The sequence below is a fragment of the Hyperolius riggenbachi genome, chromosome 1, assembly GCF_040937935.1.
Source record: "Hyperolius riggenbachi isolate aHypRig1 chromosome 1, aHypRig1.pri, whole genome shotgun sequence".
NCBI lineage: Eukaryota > Metazoa > Chordata > Amphibia > Anura > Hyperoliidae > Hyperolius > Hyperolius riggenbachi.
The window spans coordinates 577,975,969-577,998,892 of record NC_090646.1 but is presented as its reverse complement, the minus strand read 5'-3'; the positions used below and the strand labels follow the sequence as shown (position 1 = coordinate 577,998,892).

At 43.9% G+C, this 22,924-nt stretch overlaps 1 protein-coding gene across 2 annotated transcripts in view; it reads right to left on the bottom strand.

Moving 5' to 3' along the window:
- Positions 1-841: 841 nt before the first annotated feature.
- The window catches only part of SSBP2 (single stranded DNA binding protein 2), a 247,223-nt gene continuing 225,140 nt past the window's right edge, over positions 842-22,924 (bottom strand). For both annotated transcript variants that reach the window (XM_068247960.1, XM_068247964.1), the window contains exons 10-17: positions 21,187-21,235; positions 17,811-17,846; positions 15,822-15,876; positions 13,940-14,010; positions 8,416-8,494; positions 6,429-6,457; positions 3,132-3,230; positions 842-1,551 (exon numbers count right to left, since the gene is read on the bottom strand). In XM_068247960.1, coding sequence (XP_068104061.1) covers positions 1,522-1,551; positions 3,132-3,230; positions 6,429-6,457; positions 8,416-8,494; positions 13,940-14,010; positions 15,822-15,876; positions 17,811-17,846; positions 21,187-21,235 — 448 coding nt within the window. In that variant the 3' untranslated portion in view covers positions 842-1,521. The remainder of the gene's footprint in view (positions 1,552-3,131; positions 3,231-6,428; positions 6,458-8,415; positions 8,495-13,939; positions 14,011-15,821; positions 15,877-17,810; positions 17,847-21,186; positions 21,236-22,924) is intronic.

Below are 22,924 nucleotides of genomic sequence, written 5' to 3'. Positions count from 1 at the left end.
GCTGATCTCTCTGGCTGCAGTAGCGTCTGAATCTGTCACCTGAAACAAGCATGCAGCTAATCCAGTCTAACATCTGATCTGCATGCTTGTTCAGGGTCTGTGGCTTAAAGTGTAAGAGGTAGAGGATCAAAACGGACAGCCAAGCAGTGTGCATTATTTAACAGGAAATTAATATAGGACAGCTTCCACATCCCGCTCACTTTAGGTTGTGCTTTAAAGTGGACCTGAACTCTTGCACAGGACAGAAAGAAACTAGATACATCCACCCTGTATGTTTTTAGAGAGTTTAGCCTGTCTAATTCCCCCTCATCTGTGACTAAGCAGAATTGTAATTTGATCTCTCAGTTGCGTCAGCTCAGGAATCTCATCTGCCTCGGCAGAGCAGCTTATTTGTAAACACAGTATGCAAACACTATGCTTGCTTCCATGAAAGCAGGAAGTAGACACACTTAAGATTTATTGCAGGAGTTCTGTGGGCGGCAACAAAGAAGTTTTTCTGTAAAGGTTATTATACTGTTGCTTATCTTTTAGAGCAGAAAGAAGGTTCTCTGTTCAGGTCCGCTTTGAATCCTCCTATGGGACCCCATTACACCGGCGTATATATATGTGTGTTTAATAGGCATATAGGATTTTCATTCACTGGAAAGGACTCATGGGCCACCCTACATGTTATAGCTTCCATTGATGATCAGTACAGCTGTTGGATTGTTGTTTCATTAGAAAAGAGCTCGGTTTATTTTGGTGATCTCATATTTCTTGTATTCATGACTTCAATGTTCAAAAAAAAAAAAGTTCTCTCACGTCTTGCAAGTACTAAAATAATGGAGTCCCGCGGCATTGATGAAGTTTTCAGTATTTATATACAAAATTGCACCTTTACACAAGTCTCTCAAGTGACATCATTGAATTTCCCCCAACCCGTCAGTCAGTTATTCATAGGATAACTTGTATCAAAAGCAATTTAATAAAAGCACTCATAAGCATTTTATTCCTATCCATGATTGCAGACATTTACAAAAACCAGAACAACATTTGAGTTTACCTTAAAAAATAACTTATTAAGCAGTGATATACACAGCACAAAAGAGTTCAGGGAGAAAAGGCGACAATTTAAAATCCAAAATGTAAACGTGAAAAAAAAACAAAAACAAAAAATATGATGGAACAAAAAGTCTCTATGTCTCGCTACTTAAGATGGCATGTGATAATATCCTTTTACAACGTCCTGTGGGAATATATATATATATTTATATATATTTATATATATATGTACAGATGAGAAGTTGCAGTTCGGCTTAGGGCAATCATTACAAATGCCACTCTTGACAGTTGCTTGAGTTGTAGTTTGGACCCGCTTCTTCACAAACTGGGGCAAATGGCAACATAAAGAAAGAGGTTTCGTGTGATGGGGGCCGAGAAGCCTTAAGTTAAAACGGTACGGTGGTGGATGGTTGTCCTCAGTGGCAGATCTGTGAAGAGGGCGGACTCACTGCGTTCTTCAAGACGAGACAGAAGGATGAATCACACACTCATTGTCATGCTGGGAGAATACTGGAAAGAGAATGAGAGGTTATTGAACCACGCCGGACAAATTTATCAAGTTATGAAGTCACTTTCACAAGCAGCTTGAGTCAGTACTTGAAACTAATCACTTAGCTGAGTTACCATCCGTCTGCTGAAATAAGGCTTTAAGGCGGAGGTTATCAGGCCTGTCAGACGTTGGGCTAGTGGACTTGCAATTATTCAGTCTCTCCAGGCACTGGCCACATGTTCTTTGCTACAGAGAAAATAAGGCTTCAGGTAGTGTCCTGCATCATTTGCTCGCCAGAACACCAACTTCCTGCAGTCCATGTGACCAATGTCTTAGTAATGATCGTGTGGCCTGGACTTGTAAGACTGAAGGCCAACCTTTCAGAACAATCCACATACAGCAAAGTCCCGGTTATCCAAAACGCAGGCAACTGGAAGTCTCTACTAACTGGCATGCCTTAGGGGATAGTGGGGACACATCATACCAAGAGGTGAAGTCTAATATGAAATGGTGCGCCGCAAAATTTGTGAAGTTTGAAATATACATATAGATGTACATTTATCTCAGCGTTTATTCCAGAGTTAAAAGCACCATAAATTATTTTTTTCCTATGTCACTGTCACTTACAGTAGGCAGTGAAAATCTGAATGATCTGACAGGTTTTTGGACTAGTCCATCATCTCATGGGGGATATACCAAGTTATTTATTTACACAATCCCTGAACTGCAGTTGGTCAGGCCAAATGCCAAAATAGTGTTCCCACTCGTCCTATCCAGTGAGTGCTTTTGTAAAGAATAAAAGGTAATACTGAGAATCCCCAATGAGAAGATGGACTACTCCAAAATCTGACAGATCTGTTAGGTTTTTACTACTTACTGTAAGTGACTGTGACAAAGGAGAAAAGTAATTTATAGCGCATTGTACTCTGGGAGAAATGTACTTTTCATATGCATGTACAGTATTTTACATTTTACAATTTTTGGGATAGTGGTCCTTTACATGGATTGATGTGGATAATTGCAATGTGTGTCGCTTATGTTATACTAAAGGCTAGTACACACTAGCAATTTTGATTGACCAATGATTGCTCAATTTTACCACCTCCATGTAGTATGAGGGCCAAACAGATTTTCAATTCTATGCAGATTATATAGGTAAATGGTCATACTACATGGAGCTGGTAAAATTGAGCAATCATTGGTCAATCAAAATTGCTAGTGTGTACTAGCCTTTCGGTACTGTTGAGTTCAGGGAGACTGGGGGTAATGTCTGGTACTCACCGCGTAATTTTACATCAGATGGATGAGTCGAATAGATTTCTGACAGGTCCAATCCGATTTTCGATCATTTTTTTCTGATTTTGTATAGAAGTGATTGGAAAATTGAACAGAAAAAAGATCAGACATCAGATCGGACCTGTCGGAAATTATTGATGTGACACGTCTATCTGACTGGAAATTGCAAGGTGTGTACCAGACATAAGGGGGTGTGGTAAAAAACTGACTTCTGCATACATTTGTCATTGAGCACTGTTAGGTGTAGGGTGGTGAAGGTATGTGGTCAGGAGATGCCCCAAAACGACAGGGAGAATGTACTCACACTTTCACTCTGGAAGGGGTTTAAGAAATTTCCACCCATTTCTCCATCATCTCTTGGCGTGCCTGGCTGGTTACTCAGACTCATGTTGTTCGGAGAGTTCTGTTGAGAAAATAGAAGATGAAGTATATGGTTACTAAATACAATTCAGTTTTCATTTTCTGCAGTGGCGTATCTCCTATAGAACCTCCTCAGCACAGCACTTTGCTATAGCAAAGCCTTGATAATAGATTTCTATGGTATGTTAAAAAGACAATCACACGGACCCAACAATCCAAGCTTTCCATTCTAGAGCAGAGGCTTACTTTGGATATATTTGATGTAGCTAATGATGTCCCAACTAAGATATTAAAACTTACAAAGGTTTCAGTGCAGGTAATGGATTAATATTTAAGTGTACCAGAGCTCTACATATAAGAACCGATACTTACCCGCTGCTTCCTCCTGCAGCATAAACACGTGTGAGTCTATCGCCGTCCTCTCGCGGTCTGCCAATCAGCCCCGGTAACAGCTCAGACGAGTCCAATCTGGGTCTTCTGCGCTACTGAAGTCCTGATAATTGTGCCGTAGCTACGGTACACTTGGCCTTCCCAGCAATGTATGTATAATAATCACATGATGCAGGCCATCAAAACCAACGTTCCAAGCATAGCCACTGGCGGGAGACAAGTGTAAGCAGAGGGAAAGTGGGTAGGTCTGGAGGGGCACACCTTGCCGTATGGGTTGGGTGCATAACATTGGGTGCAAAGCAACACCCTAAGTACAACATAGAAATCCAGAAATTGGTTAGCACAGCAGGCTTCATGAGAGCAGAAATGTTGGTTTTTCTTTTATTCCATCAAATGCATGTGTCAAATACCAATTGTTAACAACTGTTTTGGGGCCATGCAAGGTCCCTTTCCTCAGAACAGTTCAGATATATAATCATATTGTTTATTTTTTCCATGCATTTGATGGAATAAAAGAAAAACTGACATTTCTGCTCTTGTAAAGCCTGGTTTGCTAATCAATTTCTGGACTTCTAAGCAGAGGGAAAGAAATGGCTCATTAATGATTACCACTATTCAAAGCGCATATATAAGGGATTGGCTATTTCTGAAGGATTGTCAATTCCTGCATAAGCAATGCTGAATCTCATATTGATAAGTGTGGTCATCAGCTGTTTGCCACGTTAAAGATCCTGAAAAACTATCCTTCACTTTGAAGTGAAGAACATCATAGTTTTTAATGGAGAGCAGGGGTGTATGCATCAAACACATGCTTGCCAATTTACATAGTTACATAGTTACATAGTTATTTTGGTTGAAAAAAGACATACGTCCATCGAGTTCAACCAGTACAAAGTACAACTCCAGCCCGTCCCCCACATACCCCTGTTGATCCAGAGGAAGGCGAAAAAAAACCCACCAGGCATGGTCCAATTAGCCCCAAATGGGAAAAATTCCTTCCTGACTCCAGATGGCAATCAGATAAAATCCCTGGATCAACATCATTAGGCATAACCTAGTAATTGTAGCCATGGATGTCTTTCAACGCAAGGAAAGCATCTAAGCCCCTTTTAAATGCAGGTATAGAGTTTGCCATAACGACTTCCTGTGGCAATGCATTCCACATCTTAACCACTCTTACTGTAAAGAACCCTTTCCTAAATAAATGGCTAAAACGTTTTTCCTCCATGCGCAGCTCATGTCCTCTAGTCCTTTGAGAAGGCCTAGGGACAAAAAGCTCATCCGCCAAGCTATTATATTGCCCTCTAATGTATTTATACATGTTAATTAGATCTCCTCTAAGGCGTCTTTTCTCTAGACTAAATAAACCCAGTTTATCTAACCTTTCTTGGTAAGCGAGACCTTCCATCCCACGTATCAATTTTGTAGCTCGTCTCTGCACCTGCTCTAAAACTGCAATATCTTTTTTGTAATGTGGTGCCCAGAACTGAATTCCATATTCCAGATGTGGCCTTACTAGAGAGTTAAACAGGGGCAATATTATGCTAGCATCTCGAGTTTTTATTTCCCTTTTAATGCATCCCAAAATTTTGTTCGCTTTAGCTGCAGCGGCTTGGCATTGAGTACGATTATTTAACTTGTTGTCGATGAGTACTCCTAAGTCCTTCTCCAAGTTTGATGTTCCCAACTGTATCCCATTTATTTTGTATGGTGCTAGACCATTGGTACGACCAAAATGCATGACTTTACATTTGTCAACATTGAATTTCATCTGCCATGTATGTGCCCATATAGCCATCCTATCCAGATCCTGTTGCAATATGACACTATCTTCCTGAGAGTTGATGATTCTGCACAATTTTGTATCATCTGCAAAAATAGCAACATTGCTCACTACTGCATCTACTAGGTCATTAATAAATAAATAATTTGAGGCTGTAGTCTTCATTTAACACGAACAACCCACATGGGCGAACAGCAAGTCAAATGGTTCCTTCAGCACTAGCGATCTGAAGCTCCAATCAGGTGAGAGAAGGTTTGGATTGCTAATTTAAGCCTTGTACACACACCTGATTTAAGGCGTGTGTACAGCACCCGACAACCTCTGAAGGCCAACCCGCAATCGATCTACCGGACAGATCTTCTGAACCCCAGCAACGCGGATGTCCCAGATGATCCCATTGTTTGTGCCACTCTCCTGCCAGCCGTGTGACATCACGCATGCAATGCCTGTTGTCTCTTCCCCACCCCCTATGGCAATACAGTGTGTCGTCAGCTACACAGCTGACACGCATGTGTGCAGCAGGGCTCAGCGATGTCACCCAAGGGGATCATGTGCTGATCCCAGACGGGCGACCTGCGTTGTCAATATGTATGAGACCTTAAGGTGGTTAGTGTAAACGTTCAAAGCCTGATCTCTATTTTTTGCCTTAATTATGTATATTATCTGCTCTGTGTACATTGATGGCTTAAGTAAATACATCCCTTGATGTTATTTATGAAGAGAGCTGTTTAACTCATGTGAAGAATTGTTGCAATAAAAATTCATTGCACATCATCCAGTTTCCTGCTTTTTTTTTTTTTTTTTTTTCAAATATTCTGTACATACAACCATTTTAATGATTGGTACGGTGGTGGAACACCTAAGGATATCTATAGTTTAGTGTACATTGTAATAATATTTCAGAGACATAAATATACATTTCTCGGTTCACATTATCATCGCCTACTTGCATACTACGACATTTATCTAGATGATTTAAGAGATGTTCAGAAATTGTATCACCCAGATATAGCTAATGTCAATAAAACATAAAATGTACATAATTAAGAAATGTCAGTGTATACTCACCTTGGAAATACTGTCCATGTCCCCTGAGCCTAAAAGACAACACAGCAACATATTAGATAGGTGAAAACTTCACTTTTTGGCACAACACAATCTATGCCACAGGTGTGGAACTCCAGGCCTAGAGGGCCAGATCCATGCCAGTGTTTAGGATGGACTGAGAAATGGAGGAATGTGCTCTACTTGATGAACCGCTCCTTTCCTGAGTCAGTTCCCTCAATTTGAGCTGTGCCAGAAATATGCAAGGACCTCGGCTCTTTAGGACTGGAGTTTGACACCCCTGTTCTAAGCAGTCTCAGATGGACAATTATGAATTGGACACTGAAATTGAATCTACCAGAGGTCCTTCCTATTCCATAAAATAAAAAAAAAATACATCGTCTTTTTATTACAAGTGAGAAAAAATACTCAATGAACATTAACAAGGGTACAACATAATAGACATTATATTTTTATTGGGTAACTGTATTAGTGGCAAGCTTTAGGTACTATTAAAGACCTGGGCCTCACAGGTATAATTAATAGTAATAATGACATTGCCCCTTAATTGAGCAGAAAACCTACATCAATGGAAACAGATCATACTTGATAGCAAATGTCAAAAACATTAAAGATATGGAGAAGCAAGAGCCAATATACGGTAATCTAGTAATAATCATATATAGGTGACCTGGGAAGCAAGTTCATGCAAGGCATATGAGAAACAAGCCCATCCTCATTCAGGTCTACAAGGCATCCCCACACTAGCTGATCTTCAAATTGGAAAAAGGGGATACACCAAAAGCACTATGCCAAACCCTCCCCCGGATGTCAGGTAGTAAGAAAAAAAAGGTGCCAGGTATAGAATAAAATGATAAAAAGAAGCATAAGCGATGAATCTTTTTCCAAAGATGAGACAACAACAAGTGGTTACAACCATTTATGGTAATTGAGCCTAATAAATAATAGTGACCTACTGTGGTTGTCTTAGCCTTGGATGTATGGCCACCTCTAGTAATGTTTATGCCCCCACTTTTCTTAATGTTTATGTCTAGAACTCATGGAGAAGCATGTTATCAGTTCGGTCAGGTGATAGATATGCAAGTCTCTGATTTGCTAGTCATGATCATGTGCTAAATCAGGATGTGATCACAGCAAATCAGAGCTTTGCTAATCTATCAGCTGATCAAACAAATCACATGCTTCTTCATGAGTTTTCATAATGGTGCGTACACACGCTCTACCGTCGGCAACAACGACTCCACCCCACCCTCCCTCTGGGCGGACGCTCAGCCGACAGTAGCACGTGTGTACGCGCTGTCGGCGGACTGATAAGGCTGTTTCTGAACGATCCGCTCAGCGGCTGAGCGGTAGTATGTGTGTACATAGACCATTTAGACATGACCATCACTAGCCACCAATTCAAAGCAGCTGATCTCAGCACAGCACTGGGCTGATAGTTTAAGCTCCAGGGTGAGATGTCTTTTGGCTTCACCCTAAACTGAACCTACACACGCCCATAATGAATGTACGTCCACTACTTACCCTCCATTTTTGTTTTCAAATCTTATAGCATACTTGATGCTTCCTATAGTTTCTAGAAAATATATGGTATATATTTATGCTGAACAAGGAAAGTGACTTCTGGATAGATGGTCATCAAAAATCCCCAAAGTGAGAAAGGTCACCTAGCTTCTAGTTCCTTTTTACCATTCTAACACATTTTATTCTACACATGTGCTGTATATGTTGCATACAAAGTCCATGGGATTGTGCAGTCGGAAAGGCATTGGCTTATAAAGAACAGCACATTTATTTTGGCCTCAGGGCTTCATTGAAATTCATCCCAAGCTTTTACATCCAACAAACCGCCTATGTATAGAAGCCATCAGATGTCGATCTATCAGCAATACACAGAGGGTACCCTTCAATTACTAATTCACAAAGCAAAGCTGATGAAAGACGTGGACAAAAATCAGACATTATAAGTGATCATTAATGAGAAACCTACCTAATGAGCCATTTATATGGTGCGGTTCCATTCCCCCTAATCCGCTCATTGGACCATCTGATCCCGGACCCATAGGAAACTAACAAGAATGGAAAAAAAGAACAGGTGAAATAATTTTGCCATCATTAAGGAAAAGTGTGACAGATCCAAGTACCCCAGCTTAGTCTCAGAAATGCAGCTTTCAATGAAAGTTAAATACAAGGTTCTTAATGAAATATCAGCTATTTGGTTCTCATTTGGCAAAACCTAATATGGGTAGGGTGTGGTGAATGGAAGCAGGTAAAAAGAAATGGGACAATGATGGAGAAGCACAATGTGTGTGGAAACAAATGTTGAGGGGCTGCAAGTGAGAGCGCAGTGTGGGTAAATAGGAAAGATCAGGCAACAATTGAGATGTGTAGAAAGGCGAGTGTACTGCTAAGTTGGGAGGGGGAAAGCGGTAGAACAAGCAGTGAGGGATGGTAGGACAGGTGAGCAGTGAGTGGTGCAGCACACAGTGAGAGATGGTAGGACAGGTGAGCAGTGAGTGAGTGAGAGATGGTAGGACAGGTGAGCAGTGAGTGGTGCAGCACACAGTGAGGGATGGTACGGCAGGTGAGTGGTGCAGCACACAGTGAGGGATGGTAGGACAGGTGAGCAGTGAATGGTGCAGCACACAGTGAGGGATGGTAGGACAGGTGAGAAGTGAGTGGTGCAGCACACAGTGAGAGATGGTAGGACAGGTGAGCAGTGAGTGGTGCAGCACACAGTGAGGGATGGTAGGACAGGTGAGAAGTGAGTGGTGCAACACACAGTGACGGATGGTAGGACAGGTGAGCAGTAAATGGTGCAGCACACAGTGAGGGATGGTAGGACAGGTGAGAAGTGAGTGGTGCAACACACAGTGAGGGATGGTAGGACAGGTGAGCAGTGAGTGGTGCAGCACACAGTGAGGGATGGTAGGACAGGTGAGAAGTGAGTGGTGCAACACACAGTGACGGATGGTAGGACAGGTGAGCAGTAAATGGTGCAGCACACAGTGAGGGATGGTAGGACAGGTGAGAAGTGAGTGGTGCAACACACAGTGAGGGATGGTAGGACAGGTGAGCAGTGAATGGTGCAGCACACAGTGAGGGATGGTAGGACAGGTGAGCAGTGAGTGGTGCAGCACACAGTGAGGGATGGTAGGACAGGTGAGCAGTGAGTGGTGCAGCACACAGTGAGGGATGGTAGGACAGGTGAGAAGTGAGTGGTGCAACACACAGTGACGGATGGTAGGACAGGTGAGCAGTAAATGGTGCAGCACACAGTGAGGGATGGTAGGACAGGTGAGAAGTGAGTGGTGCAGCACACAGTGAGGGATGGTAGGGCAGGTGAGCAGTGAATGGTGCAGCACACAGTGAGGGATGGTAGGACAGGTGAGCAGTGAGTGGTGCAGCACACAGTGAGGGATGGTAGGACAGGTGAGAAGTGAGTGGTGCAACACACAGTGACGGATGGTAGGACAGGTGAGCAGTAAATGGTGCAGCACACAGTGAGGGATGGTAGGACAGGTGAGAAGTGAGTGGTGCAACACACAGTGAGGGATGGTAGGACAGGTGAGAAGTGAGTGGTGCAGCACACAGTGAGAGATGGTAGGACAGGTGAGAAGTGAGTGGTGCAGCACACAGTGAGGGATGGTAGGACAGGTGAGCAGTGAGTGGTGCAGCACACAGTGAGGGATGGTAGGACAGGTGAGAAGTGAGTGGTGCAGCACACAGTGAGGGATGGTAGGACAGGTGAGCAGTGAGTGGTGCAGCACACAGCGAGGGATGGTAGGGCAGGTGAGAAGTGAGTGGTGCAGCACACAGTGAGGGATGGTAGGACAGGTGAGCAGTGAGTGGTGCAGCACACAGTGAGGGATGGTAGGACAGGTGAGAAGTGAGTGGTGCAACACACAGTGACGGATGGTAGGACAGGTGAGCAGTAAATGGTGCAGCACACAGTGAGGGATGGTAGGACAGGTGAGAAGTGAGTGGTGCAGCACACAGTGAGGGATGGTAGGACAGGTGAGCAGTGAATGGTGCAGCACACAGTGAGGGATGGTAGGACAGGTGAGCAGTGAGTGGTGCAGCACACAGCGAGGGATGGTAGGACAGGTGAGCAGTGAGTGGTGCAGCACACAGTGAGAGATGGTAGGACAGGTGAGCAGTGAGTGGTGCAGCACACAGTGAGGGATGGTAGGACAGGTGAGCAGTGAATGGTGCAGCACACAGTGAGGGATGGTAGGACAGGTGAGAAGTGAGTGGTGCAACACACAGTGAGGGATGGTAGGACAGGTGAGAAGTGAGTGGTGCAGCACACAGTGAGGGATGGTAGGACAGGTGAGAAGTGAGTGGTGCAGCACACAGTGAGGGATGGTAGGACAGGTGAGCAGTGAGTGGTGCAGCACACAGTGAGGGATGGTAGGACAGGTGAGCAGTGAGTGGTGCAGCACACAGTGAGGGATGGTAGGGCAGGTGAGCAGTGAGTGGTGCAGCACACAGTGAGGGATGGTAGGACAGGTGAGAAGTGAGTGGTGCAGCACACAGTGAGGGATGGTAGGGCAGGTGAGCAGTGAGTGGTGCAGTACACAGTGAGAGATGGTAGGGCAGGTGAGCAGTGAGTGGTGCAGTACACAGTGAGAGATGGTAGGATAGGTGAGAAGTGAGTGGTGCAGCACACAGTGAGGGATGGTAGGACAGGTGAGAAGTGAGTGGTGCAGCACACAGTGAGAGATGGTAGGACAGGTGAGAAGTGAGTGGATCAGCACACAGTGAGAGATGGTAGGATAGGTGAGAAGTGAGTGGTGCAGCACACAGTGAGGGATGGTAGGACAGGTGAGCAGTGAGTGGTGCAGCACACAGTGAGGGATGGTAGGGCAGGTGAGCAGTGAGTGGTGCAGTACACAGTGAGGGATGGTAGGACAGGTGAGCAGTGAGTGGTGCAGCACACAGTGAGGGATGGTAGGACAGGTGAGAAGTGAGTGGTGCAGTACACAGTGAGAGATGGTAGGACAGGTGAGCAGTGAGTGGTGCAGCACACAGTGAGGGATGGTAGGATAGGTGAGAAGTGAATGGTGCAGCACACAGCGAGGGATGGTAGGGCAGGTGAAAAATGAGTGTTGCAGCACTCAGTGAGGGAGACCAGGAGAGGTGAGCAGTGAAGTGCCACTAGAAAAAATACCTGGTCTCCCAGGATGTTCTGCGAGGAGAATTCTGCATAGCTAACCAGCCTAGGCTATGACATTACTGGAATGGCTTTTAAACCATACTAGTTGCCTGGCAGTCCTGTGATCTCTTTGACTGCAGTAGTGTCTGCATTACAACATCCAACATCTGATCTGCATATGCTTGTTCAGGGTCTACGACTAAAAATATTAGAAGCAGAGGATCAGCAGGACTGCCAGGCAACTGGTATTATTAAAAAGGAAATTAAATATGGCAGCCTCCACACCCCTCTCACTTCAGGTTCCCTTTAAGCAACACCTTTTTAGTGGCTAAGTAAAAGAAGGACTTTTAAAAATAATATCCATTTTCCAGCCATATCGCCAGAAATTATTTAAATGGTCCGAAAACGTTAGCATTATTAGACTGTTCTATTAGCCACAGTGCACTGTCACAATTCTTTTTGATCCATTTTATATACACATCTGAAAATGTTGCACCAACAGATGGCAGTATTGTGTAATAATTCAGACCACAGAGCTGCTGGGCTTATGACTCATATTCTAAAAGCAGTGAAGGTACTGCACTATGCAAAGTAAATGCAGCACATGGAGCTACTGGGCTCAAGGGACAGGCTTGGAAAATAATGACTAGCAGAGACTTATACTTTGCACACGGATTTCTGTGTAGCAGAGGTCCGCCAGCTACATATGTACACAGGCAATTATAGACACATAGGCACACTTAACGTCCACTGCAACTACCTATCAAATGTATTCTTTCCAGGTTAGCCCAGAAGATGTTCATAAAAGAGAAAGATTTATAAATGATAATTTATAACCCAAACATATTCAATGCAACAATCGAATTACTGTTTTTTCTCTGCATTTCTACAAAACACATGAAGCCCACCGGCAACCAAAGGTAAACAAGGCAGATTTTGGACATGCCCGATCTTCTCCCGATCAATTGGATTGACCCAGTTACCCATCGGGAGCAGATTGGACTAGGGTCAAAAAATACCGGTTTGGGCTGTTGATGTGATGGGAAATTGCATTTTGTGTACCTAGCATAGCATAGAATGCCCTGAGAGAAAGGTGTCAGAACATAGTGCACTGCAGCATGCTATGTAATGCAAACCAGTTGGAGTAGCTCATGTGCCATATGACTGGCCAATGGCTGAAATACCATGAAAGTGTAAAACAAACAGGCAAGGGAGAGTCGGAAATGGACCATCTGATGAATCATGTTGTCTTTGGCCTTCTAATTCCCCAAATTTCAATCTGATTCAGCACTGAGTAAGTTCAATCCATGGAGGTCTGACCTTTCTAGCATACATGTAAAAAATGTACCCAGAAAAAAAGGAGCCGGATACAGCCCTAGTAGATTACTAAAATTGCCTATAAACACTACTTAATTCGGTAATTTTCACCATGACCTAACCCAACTCTCACACCGAACCCTCCCTCTACCGATGCCTAACCCCAAGACCCACCCCCTGGTGCTGCCTAACCTTAAACCACCACCCCCTTCCTAAGTGGTGCCCTGACTTCCATCACTCAACTCATCCTCTACATGTAGAATACTCCTGTTCTCATTTCAGCACGGGGGTTATTTAAGTTTACATAGACCACCTGCCGCCTATTTAAGCAGAGATTAGCGGCAATATACGGTAATTTGGTAGGTCGGAGGCACCCAATAAAATAAGGTGGCCGCTATTTAGAACCCCAATTTGCATAGCGGGTGGCCCCACTCGTTCATCGGGCGCCTCAATCCACCCAAATTACTGTGTATTGCCACTAACCGCATCTTACCATTGCTGCCTATAGTGTTGTCTTTTCAACAGGGCACCTCCCACGTCCTTTTTTACGTGCTTTGCTGCTGCAAACCTCTTTGTGCCAGATATGGACAACTTCAGAGATCTTGTGGAGTTTAGGCCACAACGGGACAGAGCTGTTCACACAACACTGTATTATACAGCTGGTTTTATTGTTTTGGCTAATCCGTGTATATCATTATATTCAGTGCTACATCTTTGGTGACAAATGGAAATAGCTTTGATCTGGTTTGTAATGACAAATCTAGTAACGATATAAAGAGACAGGAATGCAATTTAAAACCTGTCTTAGAATTACTGTCCACATCTGTAGTTATTAGTGGCTAGGCTTCTGAGTCTCTCCAGCATTGCTCCGTATAACCCATCTTACACAATGCAATGCAGGTCCCAGGAGACCAACACTGAGAAATGCATACATGGAAAATCTGACCTGTTTGCTACACTCTGTCTATAGTAATCCAGTTACAAGCTAATCAGTAATAAAATGCTGATCGTGTGACTCTTGTCTATGGCCAGTCCTTACATTAGGTCTGTTGGCGCCAGGAGGTACTGCATTCATTAACGTGTACATATTGTCTCCAGAGTTTGTGGAATCTGAAACACAAGTAAACATAAAGCGATAATCCATTATACACCACATAACATTGTCTTCATGTATGCATGTTATAATTACCGTCTAACATGGGGAGGGGGGGATGGACGGAAAAAAAAAAACCTAGACTGTACCATTAAATGTGTGATGCTGTATGGCTAATACTGTACGCAGGAGAGCAGTTTGTGTTATTTGTAGCATTTTTATTTTAGTTTCTTCCAACAAAGCAAGAGTGACAATAGGGATTGTGGAGGGATTTGCATGCTTTGAACACAACTAGATAATCTATAGTAATGGTTGTGCAGAATAATCATGTGCTGTGATCGGGAGAAAGGGTCCCCAGTGTTATCCCACTGCCTTAATGCTGGGAATACACGTTAAGTTTTTACTTTAGATAGATGGGTTCGATAGATAAATTCCAACCGGTTGGATCTGGTCGATTCTACTTTCTCCTCATTCAAGTGAATGTAATTGATAAGAAAAGATAAGGAATCGAGAGGGGAATCGAGCAGTGAATCAAGAGTAGAATCGATCGAAAGCGAAAACGACGGCAAAAACGAACGCAAAAACGCATCGTGTATTCCCAGCATAAGTGGTGAATTGTATAATGTGCACTGCTGCTAAAGTTGAGATAAATGTATGTGTGTTCCATCCGAAGCTTTCTTATGCCATACATGTAATGGCTTTTCCATTCAATTCGATCACTGTGATTGAGCCTGCTGGACATTTGTAGCTCCCAACCTATCTGGTCGATTTTGGACAATTCATGTCCAAATTATGATGAAGCATGTTGAAAAATCTCTGGGAGAGTAAGTGGGGCAGGAACAGAGGGGAACTGATGACTACGTAACGTAGAACTACATTGAGCCAGAACTGTGTTTGTGCTTAATCAATGCTCCCTCGATTTGTAATGAAATATATTGAAATTTGAGTTTGACTTGTGTATGCCTAGCTTTAGATAATAATATTTTTAAAGCACTTTACTTACCTGGGGCTTTCTCCAGCCCCTTGCAGCCGGCTGTCCCATGTGGAACGCTCCACTCTGCGCCGCTGTCCCGGTGTCCATGCTGAGGCCGACCCCGAGGTCGCCTGCACTGTGCCTGCGCGAACCGCCGCTGTCAATCAAGCCCACGTTGTACGCCACTTACTGCACAGGCGCAGAACTACTGCGTCTGCGCAGTGAGCCGTATACAACATGGGTGGCGGTTCGCGTAGGCGCAGTGCAGGCAACCTCGGGGTCGGCCTCCACACCGAGCACGGAGACTGGGACGGCGGCTCAGAGGGGAGCAGCCAGCGCGGGCCATTCGGCTGCAAGGGGCTGGAGAAAGCCCCAGGTGAGTAAAGCTCATTTCTTATCATTTGGCTGATAACTCCTTTAAAGCAGTCCAGAGAAGGAGCCTCTCACACTTACTGTGGAAGTGAGCTCCATAGAGTAGGGGCTGCATAGGAAAAACCTTTTGCACTAGTTGTTTTTAAGTGGATCCTGGGAATAACAAGATTAATCTGAATGGCAGAGTGGAGCATGCGTGGAGGGGCATATATTTACAATAGCTATGTAATTGGGTCCTATGTGGTTTAGAGCCTTAAATGTCAGCAGACAGATCATAAAATGGATTCTCCATTTTTAGATACACTACATTCACTCCCTACTTCGATTACATGTCGGCTTCACTATTATGTTGTTATAGTGTTTGTTATACGGTTCGCTGTTATGCAACTAGCCTTGCTGCATACAACATTAACGCCTATATACTACAGTTCAAACATGATACCACTTGTGTTTAAAAGCAGAACATGGGAAGACTGGTTGTACCTGCTGGGCTGGGCATGATAGGTGTGCCTGGAGGACCACCACCACCGGGAGGACCCTGCACAGAAAGGGACATTACACAAAAATCAATATAGCTCCACAGATGTAAATTAACAAACCAAATGATAAATCTAGATAGAAAAGAGTACTAAAGATAAAAGAAAATATCAAAAACTGCTAGGAACCAGGTGCCACAGACTTAAAGGACTACTGTAGGGGGGTCAGGAAAAAAAAAAAAAAAAAAAAAAAGGAGTTGAACTTACCCGGGGCTTCTAATGGTCCCCCGCAGACGTTGTGTGCCCACGCAGCCACTCACCGATACTCCGGCCCCGCCTCCGGTTCACTTCTGAAATTTCCGACATTAAAGTTGGAAAACTACTGCGCCTGCACGGCCGCGTCCTCGCTCCCACTGACGTCACCAGGAGTGTTCTGCACAGACACAGACCATACTGGTCCTGCGCAATACACTCCTGGTGATGTCAGCAGGGGAGAGGACACGGCAGCGCAGGCGCAGTGGTCTTCCAAGTTTAAAGTCGTAAATTTCAGAAGTGATTCGGAGGTGGGGACCGGAGCATCAGTGAGTGGTTGCGCGGGCACAGGATGTCTACGGGGGACCATTAGAAACCCCGTGTTAGTTCAACTCTTTTTCCCCCCTAACCCCCCTACAGTACTTCTTTAATATAATGGAGTGACTGAATTATTTTAAAGAAGCCCATACACTTGTCAATTTTCCCGGGAGATCCGATCACTGTGATCCATCTGCCGGAGATTGGTGCCCAACATCGCCGCCCAATAATAGTTTTGATTGTTAAAAATTTATTCATGACATTAAAAAGTCTCTTAAAGACTTTCAAAACAAATCTGAACGATTTATCCACTTGATTGAACAATAAAAAAAACTAACAAATATATTATGAGGGCCCATTCACACTTGCTAGCGATTTTGCTAGAGTTTTGCTCTGGCGTTTTTTGGCGATTAACGGCAAAAAAAAAATCACCATTCACACCTGGCGATTTTTTAGCGATCGCGTTTTGCGCTTCTATAGCAATAAAACGCGATCGCCGGGAAATCGCCTGAAAATGGTGCAGGCTACGTGTTTGCGTTTATCATTTTTGGGCGATTAGCGTAAATCGCCCAAATGAGAACGGGCCCATAGACTTTTATTACCCTAGCATTTTGAAAAGCGCTAGCGTTTGAGCGTTTTGCCGAAATCGCCGGCAAAACGCTCAAGTGTGAATGGGCCCTAACAATTATGATTGTTTTGTCCAAAATTATTAAACAAATGATCGAATAAAACTTTCATTTTTTTAATATTTTTCCAGATTTTTCCAACACATCCGATCAGATTTTTATTGAAAAAAAATTGAAAAATCTTTCTTTTTGATTTTTTTTATAGTTGTCTTAGTCCCACGTGGCTTACACAACAGAATTTTTTTTTTATTTAATAAAAAAAAAAAAAAAACACTTTTCCCTGTTTATTCAGTCTTTTCCTTTACAGCCATGAACTTCATTTGGACTCGGTATTTCTCTTTGTGATTTCACGTTAGTCAGAGCGAGGAAAACAGATTTCAGCTACATAAGTGAGCGAGGTGATTCCATGAAAACGTATAGCTCGCTGTAGGGTTTGCGTGCCAATACATTTATTGCTTCCCATAAAGTGACCACATTACAGGAGATACCTCTCCAGATTCAGAGATCCTCATTGCCGCAAATGATTCTGAAGTACCTTTTAACAGTCGCACTTACTGCGGCGGATGTTATTATGCAGCTAAGCCTGGCTCTCACTGCATCTGTGCGCAGATTGGTAACGGTTCTTCAAACGAATATCAACATATGCACATTAAACGACAGACAAAACAGCCGAACATGGCTCAGATGTTCACTGTGCACACAATACACAAGGGCTCCTCTTAACATCTGGATAAGTATTTCTTTCACTAAATAAAATGTAACATCAATTCCAATGAGCAAACAAAACCAGATGAACTTACTACATAATTCCCAGGAGAGGCGGACGAGTAAGGTATCTGAAAGCAAATAAAAATCAAAGTTACTCTTTTATTGCACAGAGAGAACATCTATTGATTGTTTTCCCTTTTGTCAAGCCGCTTGCAGGACATATTCTTCCTATTAGTCCGATAAGCGCCATTTAGATATTAAAAAAAGTTACATTTAAAGGAAATCTAAAGTGAAGATACAAAAATCAGTTTAGCTTACCCGGGGCCTCTTGCAGCCACCTAGAGTCCCCCCTGTGCCCAAGCAATCTGTCTGAGCTCCTCCGGCAAGCGGCGGCTACTCCCACAAAACTGGCTGACCATGTGCCTCCTCACCGCGGCCAGGAGCGTTATGCACATGCGCAGGGCGTTCTCAGCAGCACGATCAGAGTGTGCGCGGCTCTGGCCCAGGTATGCACAGACCACGGCAAACTGCCAGCTTTGCGGGGGTCACTGCTGCTCGATGGAGGGACTTGGAAGGACTTTGCCAGCACAGGATGACTCCAATGGGCTGCAAGAAGCCCCAGGTACGTTAAAAGGATTTTTTAGTTTCACTTAAGTAACTATTATTAATTTTGGTCAATTCAGTGCAACGGGTGTGTCAGCCCCATTCCCCACTTGTGTGTTGCCAATCATGTTTTCAACAACTCAAATCTGAAATATTAATACCAAATACTAAAAAAGAAAGTATTTCCTTTTCGTACTTCACATAATAGAGAGACTATATATACACAAGCATGTTTACTGATTGGTTGAAAGCATTTGAGAAGTGGTGAGAGGCTATTGTTCAGCTTACATTAAAGCAGGGGTAGGGAACCAATGGCTCAGCAGCCAGATGTGGCTCTTTTGATGGTGGCATCTGGCTCACATAGAAATCAGTAGGGTTGATTCACTAAGCTACATTGATCAAGCAGCGCGGCTTAGTGTGGCAACGCAAATAACATTTTCAAAGTAGGCACGCTACTGCTGTAGCATGCACTACTAAGGCCCAGTGCACACCGAGCGGTTTTAGCAGAAATCCGCCAACCGCATCCGCCTGTGAAAAACGCTTGGCTAACGTATTTCAATGAGATGGTGCACACCAGCGGTTTGAGGTTTTTAGCAAACCGCAAACGTGCCTCCTGCTGCACGTTTACATTGAGGCTGAAACGCATCTGCAAACCGCAAAGTATAGGAAAAGCTCAAATCGCTCTGGAAAACGCTAGATCAGAGCGCTTTTCCAGGCGTTTTTGTTACAGAAGCTGTTCAGTAACAGCTTTCACTGTAACAATGTTTGTAATCTGCTACACAAAAACGCTCCCAAAAACGCTCGGCATGTTTAGAAAATGTCTCTAAACATGCCTAGAATCGCTCTAAAATCTGCTCCAAAAACCGCTAGCGTTTTTGGGATCTGCTAGCGGTTTTGGTGTGCACTGGGCTTAACTTACTCGCGCTACCCCCAAAACTAACAGCCAATCCATTTGTCCTACCCTGGACTCTGTCAGGTCCAGTGACTTTGTAGGACCACATTCCCACACTTTGATTGGCCCAATAGACTGCCTGTCACTTGACAAGCAGCCTATTGTGCCAAAGTGCGAGGATTTCGTCCTACAAAGTGAATCAACCCCAAGTCAGCTTGCTAATTGTACAAGCTGTTAGTCAGTATTTCTCCTGTCTGGGAAATTGCTGATGTTGCTGAACCCCAAGAGAAGCTGAAGACGTGTCGGGACACTTCCGTTGCACGGCGGATCAACTGTATACACATCACCATGGCAACAGATGTGAGCCCTCTGCTGCGCATGCACACCATTTTGAAACATATTGTATGGCTCTCACAGAATTGCATTATAAAATCTGTGGCGTTTATGACTCTCTCAGCCAAAAAGATTCCTGACCCCTGCACTAAAGCCTGATACACACCAATCATGACTGGCCAATTCTACCACCTCCATGTAGTATGGGGATAAACAGATTTGGAATACTATATACAAATTGTGTAGGTAAACTCCCATACTACATTGAGGTGGTAAAATTGGTCAGTGATTGGCCAATCAAAGTCAAGTTGTGAATCAGGCTTAAAGTGAATGGGAACCCAAAATTAAATTAAAAAGTCAGATACTCACCTAAGGAGAGTGAGGCTCTGGGTCCCATAGAGCATTCCCTCTCCTCTCCCGGTCTCCGTTGTTGCGCTGCCTCCCCCGTAGTGGTATTTGGTCAAATACCGCTGTTTCCCCACCGAAGGGAGGCCTCGGAAATGCTTTGGGAGCCAGAGTGTTCCCGAAGACGGGCCGCTCTACACTGTGCACGCGCGAGCACCCTCTATGACGCACTCGCGCATACGCAGTATGGAGCCGCCTGTCTTCGGGAGGACTCGGTTCCCGAAGTCTTCCGAAGTCTCCGCGGCGGGGGATTGAGCTGCCGCCGCAACAAGGGCACTAGGAGAAGAGAGGGAAGGCTCATTAGGACCCGGCCTTCCCTCTCCTTAGGTGAGTATCTGACTTTTTTTTACTCAATTAATGATTCCCATTAGCTTTAAGAGTGCATACACACATCCACTTTTGATTGGCCAATTTCATGTAGAATGAGAGTTTACCTTCACAATCTGTCCATAGTATTTAAAATATGTTGGACCTCATGCTACATGGTGTTGGTAGAACTGGCCAGTGATTGGCCAATCAAAATTGGATGTGGGCATGCAACCTAAAGCCTGGTACTCACTTAATTATAATTGTCCAATCACTGACCAATTTTACCACCACCATAAGTATGAGGATTGATCTACACAATCTGCTCATAGTATTCAATATCTGTTGACCTTCATATTACATGGAGGTGGTAAAATTGGTCAGTGATTGGCCAATCATAACTGGAGGTGTGTACCAGGCTTTAAGGTACATACACACATTCAATTTTGATTGGCCAATTTTACCACTTTCACATAGTATGAGAGCTTACATGCACAATCTGTTCATATAACCACTGTGGCAGCATTATATGATGAAGACATGCTATGTAGGGAGCTGGAAAACCCGGACATACTTTTAGAAGCACTAGCAAGCTGCCACACTCTGCAGATGGCCCCATAGCAATCCGACTCTGCAAGTCTTATGCGTGGTCATCATGCACTCTTTTGGCTGTATCTACTCTGCTCATTTGTTTTTGGGGGTGGTTGCACAGCACTGCTTTACAGAAATAATCCAATTTGCTGCACAAATGAATATTACAATTAAAAAAATAAAGCAATTGATGCCAAGTAACTTTCATGTTATCACAAGGTACCTTTCTTTCTATATAGCAACACTGACGGTGCAGGTGTGATCACAATGATGTACATCACCAAATACAGAGCAGAAGTAACATTGGCATTATCACTGTAAGATAAAGGAATCCTTACTGAGTTTGCGCTGCCAGGATTGGGCCAGGGTCTCCCTCCTCCAGGTCCCCTGTGAAATAAATAAACCCAGTTATAGCTCTCAATCATAGGACACATTAGGTCATATATGGAGTGAAAACCTGCTCAACTCCAACGTCATGAGAGATCCTCCTTCCTACGGCAAATTATTCGCCAGGCAAACATTGCAATTTATATCCTGTCTCATCATGTCATTCTAGAGGCGATTCATCAAGTACAGACCTGTGTGCGAGTCCTGCTGTGCTCCTATTCAAATACAGCTCCATTCATGACAGCACAAAATTAACCTATTGTGCTTCATTCCTGCAAAGCTTTGGCACCATTCGTAGAGTTCACTGCGAGAGCCCTGGTGTGCCGCTCAGAGCAGATCAGCAACATTGTGACATATACATTATATATATATATATATATATATATATATATATATATATATATATATATATATATATATAACGCAGGCGGGAAGTGGCGATATGGAGGAGGCGGGGGAGCAGCGAGAGTGACAGTGGCAATGTAAACAGCCGGCTATCGACACGATGCGTGTCGCTAACACGGCGATTTGATTTATGGGGGCAAGCAGGGTGCAGGGGGGGGGGGAGGGGGGTCTGGGGGAGAACGATATAGCAACAGAGGCTGGGCATTATATGCAGACCCAGCCTCTGTGTGTAATTAGGATTTTTAAAACCCACCTTGGGTTCTCTTTAAAGAGAAGCTGTACTCTAAGATTCTTACAATAAAAAGCATACCATTCCATTCATTATGTTCTCCTGGGCCCCTCTGTGCTGTTTCTGCCACTCCCTGCTGCAATCCTGGCTTGTAATTGCCAGTTTTAGGCAGTGTTTGCAAACAAAAGACATGGCATGTGATAGGCTGAGAGGAGCTCAGTCTGTGACTCACACAGAGCCTGCAGGGGGCGTGGAGAGGGTGCGTATAGCTTCTATCCTATCACAAGCAGACCAGCACATTCCAGCCTGAGTGTCTGAGCCCGACAAAGCCGTCAGAGGAAAGAAGATTAGATTATATAACAGAGATAAAACAGCCACTGTGCAACTAGGAAAGGCTGCAGTACGACAGACCACATTAGAACAGGTATAGGAACTTTTAGGACAGAAGAAATAAGGCTGAAAATTTTGTTACAGAGTCTCTTTAAGTCAACATTAGGAAATATGTAAAGGAAATACCAAGCTTCCCTTGTTTGGAACTTGTTTTAGATATACATATACTGCAAACAAATTGTGTCTGAAAGGAATTAGTTCACACTGTGAGGTAGACTAACATAGGTAAGCAAGATTATTTATTTGCGGTCCCTGCAGTGTTCCCCAACCCTGTCCTCAGGGCCCACCAACAGTGCATGTTTTGTGGAAATCTACAGAGGTAGATAATCAGCTCTGCTGAGACACTAATTACCTCACCTGTGCATATGTGTGGTTTTCTGCAAAACATGTACTGTTGGTGGGCCTTGAGGACAGGGTTGGGGAACACTGCTATAGAACAGAAGTGAGAAGAATATGGAAGCTGCCATATTTATTTCATTTTAAACAATACCATTTGCCCGGCAGCCTTGCTGATCTATTTGGCTGCAGTAGTGTCTGAATTACACCAGAAACAAGCATTCGGCTATTCTTGTCAGATCTGACAATGTCAGGAACACCTGATGTGCTGCATGCTTGTTCAGAGTCTGTGGCTAAAAGTATTCGAGGCAGAGGATCAGCAGGATAGC